Raw genomic sequence first — 7,792 nt, forward strand, 5'->3', positions numbered from 1 at the left:
ACGCGGCGAACGTCAAAACGAAGGTAACATTTTTAACTTTGTGCTTCACTAGACTAGACTGCTTGTATCTAGGCCGCTGTTGGGACAAGATTAGGAGGAATTTTAATTGCATTATTAGTATTTGAGGGTTTGTCTTGTGTTGTGTCTTGCAGACAAAATGGACCCATTCAACAATCCCAACTTTATGGGGCTATTCCTCGAGCTCTACATGGAGATGCCCTGCCTGTGGCAGTTCCACAACAAATTTTATCATGACAGATCAAAGAGGAATGCAGCACTGGAGAAACTGCTTGCTTTGGTGCAGATCAGGGTCCCCACGGCAGACATGACATATCTGAATCGCAAAATTGTGGCCATGAAGCTTACATATTTCAGGGAGAGAAAGAAGCACCTGGAGTCCTTGAGAGCAGGAGATCCAGATGCTGTTTATTACCCCAGGATGGTGCACTTTGACAGGCTGCATTTTCTGGTAGACCAGGGGGTACCCAGGCCACCACTCAGGCCACCACTCTCCAGGCTTCCTCCAAGGCATCCTTCACCCCCAGAACCTGGGCCTTCCAGGCAGCACCATGTGGTGGGGCCCAGCTTGAGACAGGTATTGCATTGTTGAACATATTTCTTGTGTTACATTTAATGATGTTAACTAGATGTTCTTATTGATCAGTAAGTTGAGATTTCTCAAAGTGGTTTACATCTCAATAGACAGTAGTGACCAAAAATGATTGGGACGGGAAAGAAAAATGCTGGTGTCAGAATGATAGTCTGTTCTATTTGGTAACAGTCAAATAGCAAAAGCCAGGAGCACAAAATGTTGTGATTGATGATCAAAAAACTAAAACTATGTCCCCTTTTCATACACAGGAAGACCTCAGTCGGGGGGAGGCTGTGGCAAGTGGCAGCCAGGAGGTCCAACAACGCCCTCCTTCTCCTCCTGCCCCAGCTACAGGAGCCCAGCCACAGCCTGGAAGGATGCCTGGTGGGAAGTCACAAAGGAAGACCAGAGAGTGATGGCCTGGGATGAGTCTGGTGTGCCAGAAGATGCAGCCTGTTCAAGGTCACCATCCTGGGGACAGAAATGGCATCTGAATTTCCTGCTCTCTAGGACTTCAGGGGCAGACTTCTCTCCCTGAGATATGTACTCCTCAGGCCACCATTTTTTTTATATGTCATTTAGTCATGTCTGCCCTGGGGGCCAAAGGCTGCACCAAAGTTAAGAAGTTTCTCCAGTGCTGCGTTCCTATTTTTATTTTCGAGCAAACAAAATAAATTTTATTTTTGTTTGATGAAATACTTGTGTAATGTGTTTTCCTTCAAAAAGTAGAGTTTATTTGTGAGCAGGCAGGTACATTTCCAAAATACAAAGTGAACTAAATAACAAGGGGTACCAACACTAAGCAACCTCCTGTAGATTAATAAAGAAAAAGAAAATCTAAAAAATACAATAATCTTGTTGTTGTAAGTTTACACCCAAAAAAAAAAGTAAAAAAAAAGGAGAAATGAGCAGTGTCTTTAAAGGAGATTTTTAGGGAATTCCCCCCCCCCCAAAAAACATCCAAAAAAAAAAACATTGTGTAGATGTGACTTAAACTAAAATTGTATTGCTGAAATGGTTAAAAAAGAGTAATGAAATCCGTTCGGGGAGAAGTGTGTGTGACTATGAGCATCAAAAGAAGTTGGTTCTTGCGGCATTGTAAAGAACAAGAGAATGCGCTTGATGAATGATTTTTTAACATTGCAGCGTGACGAATGTGCTATATTGCTTACGAGCAGTAGTTTTACCTGAACGAGCGCTTCCGTGTCGGAATTTGAATGTGAGCATGCGTGACACTTGGTCCGATGAAAATGCTCTACATATGATCGGATTAGGTCCGTCCGGCCCAGTTGGTCAGGAAATATTTCCAACATGTTGGAAAATTGGGTCGGACGGAGATTCGGACGGAATCAGTCTGATGCATACCACACACAGTCGGATTATCTGACGACACGGTCCGATAAGACTCATTCTGACAGATTCTCCGACCGTGTGTACAAGGGCTAAGAGAAACAATAAGAGTATACAGTCAGTAAGTGTAAAATTATTACATTCAATTAAATGTAAAATGATTAATCTTAAGTCTCAAGTCTCAAAAAAAAGAAAAACATTGCAGTCTTATCATTATAGTTAGTTAAAACCTCTTCAACTCGAATATTCTTGTCATTATTTCACGTAATGCCTATATTGGGTGATAGGGCTCAATGAGGGGGTATTTTGTTTACACCAGTAATTATTACTTGCAATATAAGGATGCTTGTATACTCAGAAAAAGAACAAAAGAGAAAAACAAATCATATAAGAAGGGAAATTTAGGAGAGGAAGGGAAGGGAGGGGAGGGGAAGGGAGATTCTGGTCTGACCTGCTGGTAAACATAGTGATAAAGTTGAAGGTGAAATTAAAATCATCAATCAGGATCAGTTATTTGTTTTATACCAATTTGTCCATATTTTCAATTTTTCATCTATCAATTTTTTATTACCATTCCTACTAGCTAATATTGACTTGTAGACATAGTGTGTTTGAGTGGTTGTGAGGACTTTAGATGCGTTTGGTGCTATGCCTGACTTCCAGTGTCTTGCTATTAGAGTACAAGCGACCAAGAGAATATGTGTAATCAATACTTTGAACTCTGGAGGAAAGGATTCAATTCTAATATTTAGTATTGCTAGGTTTGGGTTAGGAAGTGTTATAATTCTGGTGACGCTGGAGATTGGGCGGAAGATAGAATTCCAGAAACTGGTTAGATGCTTACAGCTCCAGAACATATGGAGCAAATGATGTTGGCGACAGGATGTCCGACAGCGAATAACAGAGCTAGGCCCCTTAGGCCTTGTGTCGGAAGTAAGACTCTGCATGATAGGCCGCGACCTCCCTCCCTGTTGCACAGAGAGGTCCTTCTTGCATCAGGCCCAGGAAGAAGAGACCTCTGTGCGAGCTTTTTACTCCTTTTATAGCTACTCCCAGCAATCTTCATGTTACAAAGATCCCTGGGATGTGTAGTCTTAAGCCCCATACACACGATCAGAAATTCTACCAGCAAAAGTCGGATGTGAGCTTTTGGTCAGAAATTCTGACCGTGTGTATGCTCCATCGGACTTTTGCTGGCCGAATTCCAGCCAGCAAAAGATTGAGAGTAGGTTCTCTATTTTTCAGTCGGAAAAAGTTCAGATCTGAAATTCTGATCGTCTGTACAAATTCCAACGCGCAAAATTCCTACACATGCTCGGAAAAAATTTGACGCATGCTCGGAAGCATTGAACTTAATTTTCTTGGCTCATCGTGGTGTTGTAGGTCATCGTGTTCTTGGCGGTCGAAAGTTCAGAGAATTTTTGTGTGACTGTGTGTATGCAAGCCAAGCTTGAGTGGAATTCCGTCAGAAAAAACATTCAAGTTTTTTCCGATGAAAAATCCACTTGTGTGTATGGGGCATAAGGGTATATAGGTGCAAAGGAACTATCTGAAGGAGAACTATACATCTCATAATTCACTTTGTTGGGCACACAAATATGAGGTCAGTGGTTACACTAATGACCAAAGGACAAGGTATGAAAGGTATGGTGTTTCTGCTGGTAGTCCATATCGCTACACTAGCAATACACACCAAACTGAACATATGTAGCTTGTTCCCAAGGCTCAGTTCTATCAGGAGATAGATTGGGGACTGAGGAAGAAGGGGAGAATCAGAGAAGACAGGATCAAACAGCCTTTTTACACAATGCAGAGTATTAACCCCTTGGGTTACCCAGTCAGTATAACAAGCATGATTTACTGTATATACAGACTGATTTTACTGTTGTGAATTTAGTAACACTTTAAGTATAAGTGTCAGGATGAGAATATTAGGGAGAGAGTTGAGGGATAATTTTAGGTGTTAGGTTTAATGTCATGGGAAGGTCATAAAGGGTTGATTAGATTTGGGGATGGAGGACATTTTGTGGGCAATGAAACACTGTCGCAAACATTACCAGTTTTAAAGTGTTAATAATTAAAAAAATAGGAAAAAAATAATCCTGTCCCTTTAAAGCATGTTATACAGCACAGTGCTTGTGCTGTGTAATTTGGACCTTCATATCACCTGAAATACCTGCCTGTTTCTACCCTCCCCTCTGTAAATTGACCATGGTTTATCATGGCTTCTGAGCCCTGACACCGTGGTCAGTGTACATGCCTCCGTCACCCGCAGCTCTCTTGTCCTCCTCTCCCCCCCTCCCTCCCTGCCTGTCAGCTCCTTTGTGTATGAGCCGTCTCCACCTCCCCTTCCTGACGCTATTAGTAATACAGTAAATATTACAAAACAGTCACTGCCAGACCCTCTTTTATGTAGCCATAACACACTGTAAATATTTATGAAAAACAAAGCCTCTACTGTAAATACCATTTTTGATAGCTCTTCGGGCCAGTCACGTAACTCCCAGCTGCACCTCCTCCCCGTCTAAGGGCTACAGCGGGAGGGGCTGAGCACCAGCAGGTGACCTCCCCGGGTGATATCAGAGGGAGAGCTCACCCCCTCATGCTCTAGCCCGTACAGTAGGAGAGCAGCCGGGAGTCACATGACCGGCCTGAAGATCGCTGAAAAACTTTTTTTAGAAGCTTTGTTTTTCAGAAATATTTACAGTGTATGTTATGGCTACATAAAAGAGGGGCTGGCAGTGACAGTTTTTAGAAGAGTTACAAACCCTTTAAAGTATAATAAACTATTTTCACAATACTCAAAATAGCAAATTGTGAATTGCAAGGCTTTAATAAATTAAATACCAATTGAACTGAATTTTGCTAACTTCAAAATATCACTATTCTTGTTGGTGTTTCATACCATGATTTGTTACTTTTTCTAAAAAAAAAAGTTCAGAAACTAGACTTTCTGTTTATTAATGAATCAATCATTTTGGTTCATGTATGCAAATGAAACATATGCTTTTCAAAATATATAACCATCCCAAAACGCATCATGGGTTGATCTACTTGGATGCATACTCTGCCTGTCGCCTCTTGTATCTGAGCGACCATGCTTCTTCACCCTACTGGATCTCTGACCCAGATATGCATGCTCCCTCTATTGGATTGGAATGGTCAGAGAGGATCCCTGCTGGAGGCACCTCTTGGCTTCTGAAGTGCCCCTTACTCTCTCCCTACATTTTACCCCCTTTTCACCCTCCTTCACCCCCACCACCCTTTTTTTCCTCTCTTTTTCTTCTCAGTGCCTATGTCCTCACCTGTTCTGGGTAAGCTCAGCTCTTGGAATAACCTTTAGACAGGAGGATTCCATTGGCCGCAGTTTCTATTTCAGATTCCATTGGCCGCAGTTTCTATTTCAGATTCCATTGGCCGCAGTTTCTATTTCAGATTCCATTGGCCACAGCCCCTATTTCCTTCCTAGCCAGTGCTTTCTTTCCAGGAGTGAGAAGCCGGATGCTCTTTTTTTGTGTTTCCTTGTAAATACGATGCTTTCGCTACTGAAACTGGTTTTGTACTAGGACCCTAAACTACGATTGATATGTTTTTGTATTGCATGCAGAATAATTTTAAATAAAATATGTTTGGATAAAAAAAATATACAATCATTGCTTTTGATCTTTTTTATTTATAGATCTGACATTATTTGACAGCCACCGAATAGGTTGGCGCACGACCCATATGGCATTTGACTTACACAACAACATCTACATTCAATGGAAGAAACATGGACATCCATTTGTAACTATGAGATTTTTCAATGTCAAAACTCACTCCTATATCACCAATGAACTCGACCAGCTTGGTGGCGGGTCCAACACAATTGTTGTGATAGCTGTGGGACAGCACTTCCGGCCTTTTCCTTTTCCTGTGTTCATCAAAAGGCTTCTCTGCATACGAAGGGCCATAGAGAGTCTGTTTTTACGAAGCCCAGATACAAAAGTTATCATAAAGTCTGAGAACACCAGGGAAATTAACCCTGATGTGGAGCGATTTAGTGACTTTCATGGTTATATTCAGTACCTCTTAGTAAAGAACATCTTCAGTGGACTTAATGTTGGGATGATAGATGCTTGGGACATGACCACAGCAATTGGCTCTAGAAATGTCCATCCACCGGAGCATGTTATTAAGAGCCAGATCAACTTGTTTTTGTCTTATATCTGTTAAAGGAGAAGTTTGGGGTTGGTAAACAACTGCATACTCACTTCCATGCTGCAGCATCAGTGCGTATGCACTATAAAACTGAAAACTTAATCATACGACTGCTGATCACTCAGCTCTCAGTCTTAGTCACCGCTTTCCGCTTTGCTCCATCAGTGCTCACTGAAACACAAGGCTGAGAAGAAGGCTTGGCTCCAGAAAGGCAAAGCTAGATATCAATTAGGCAGCCTGGATATATTTCATATTAAATATTTTTATATTTAAAGCAGAACTTCTGGCAAACAGTGAAATACCGGGTTATATTTTGTAAATATATATATATATATATATATATATGTAGCAGATGACATTTTGGACAAAGTGTCATTCATGTGTAAATTTAGTTTTTGCCTCAGAACAATAGGGGTTCTGAGGGTTAATTATGTAGGTTGACTTTGACATCAGTTTGGCTGGGCTATGTTAGAAGTTCTGCTTGGTCATGTGTGTGGTGAGGTGCACATGACAGGCCAGAACCAGGCCTGGTTGGATGTTTTGGGTATCAGCCTTCTCTGAGCCAATCAGCGGGAGTGCTCGCTGAGGAGTCTGGGCGGGGTTACTTAAGATGCTGGGGTCATGTGTTTAGGGAGAGGAGTTTGTGAGGCCCGTGTGGTCTGTTCTTTTTCCAGGACCGAGGTAGCCCCGTGAGGGGTCCCGGTCACCGGGGTGTCTGACATCCCGCAACATGTTCCTGTTAGTTACCCCCAATAGACCCGTCTGGTCTGGGGTAGGGATCCGTCTGTTCCTGAGTCTCGGAACCGGCTGGTCTGAGGTGCAGTAACTGAGGGAGGATTCAAGGTGTCCGGGTGTGCTCTCAGCTTGGAGGGGCGCCACAGCTCGTGGAAGTGACCGGGGGAGGACTCTTCAGAGGAGGGCCGACAAGTGGCATCCTGAGAAGTACCTGGTTACTGAGTTGGGAAGGACATTGACAAATCCACGCTTTTTCCAGTACTATTAAGGAGACAGAGAACGTTCCAGGTACTGAAGAAAAAGGTTCCTGTTCACCCTTAGTTACAACCTGTACACGTTCATAGGATTGTTTCAAGCTTTGAATCAACGTGCTGACTGCCATGATCTCTGGCTAGAGATCTGTTCAGCCTTAATGTACCATGCTGCGAGTGGCTACTCTCTGGGTGCAGTTAGAGACTTTGTTAGATCTGAAGTTCAAGGTACCTGAGTTCTTCGCCCATGCCCTCTGTTCCCATGAGAGACTGTGTTATTGGATGTTATCACTGCAAAATAAAACCTTCCAAAAGGACTTTATTTGTGTCAGCGTTCAAGTTGTTGGGTATCAACCCTGGGAACCCCTAGACATGGAAGAACAAGCCAAGCGGAGGTAACTGGTAAGCCCAATAAGTTAAGGCTGCCCTACAAAGGGTTATGGCCGCTACATATTATATATATATATATATATATATATATATATATATATATATATATATATATATCACAATATACACCCCTCACATTTTTGTAAATATTTTATTATATCTTTTCATGTGACAACACTGAAGAAATGACACTTTGCTACAATGCAAGGTAGTGAGTGTACAACTTGTATAACAGTGTGCATTTGCTGTCCCCTCAAAATAACGCAACACACAG

The 7,792-nt window shown here is 42.2% G+C and overlaps 1 protein-coding gene across 2 annotated transcripts in view; it reads left to right on the top strand.

The window, feature by feature from the left end:
- LOC143935833 (NXPE family member 1-like) overlaps window positions 1-7,524 on the top strand; it is a 164,203-nt gene extending 156,679 nt beyond the window's left edge. Inside the window, exon 6 of one of the 2 annotated variants that reach the window (XM_077459949.1) lies at window positions 5,622-7,524. In XM_077459949.1, coding sequence (XP_077316075.1) covers window positions 5,622-6,157 — 536 coding nt within the window. In that variant the 3' untranslated portion in view covers window positions 6,158-7,524. Of the gene's footprint in view, window positions 1-861; window positions 1,254-5,621 lie in introns of those variants that run through there. The other variant, XM_077459950.1, reaches the window with a different exon arrangement.
- Window positions 7,525-7,792: the final 268 nt, after the last annotated feature.

Source organism: Lithobates pipiens, unplaced genomic scaffold, assembly GCF_037356315.1.
Source record: "Lithobates pipiens isolate NorthernLeopardFrog02 unplaced genomic scaffold, aLitPip1_a1.2 Scaffold_28, whole genome shotgun sequence".
In the NCBI taxonomy this organism is placed as follows: domain Eukaryota; kingdom Metazoa; phylum Chordata; class Amphibia; order Anura; family Ranidae; genus Lithobates; species Lithobates pipiens.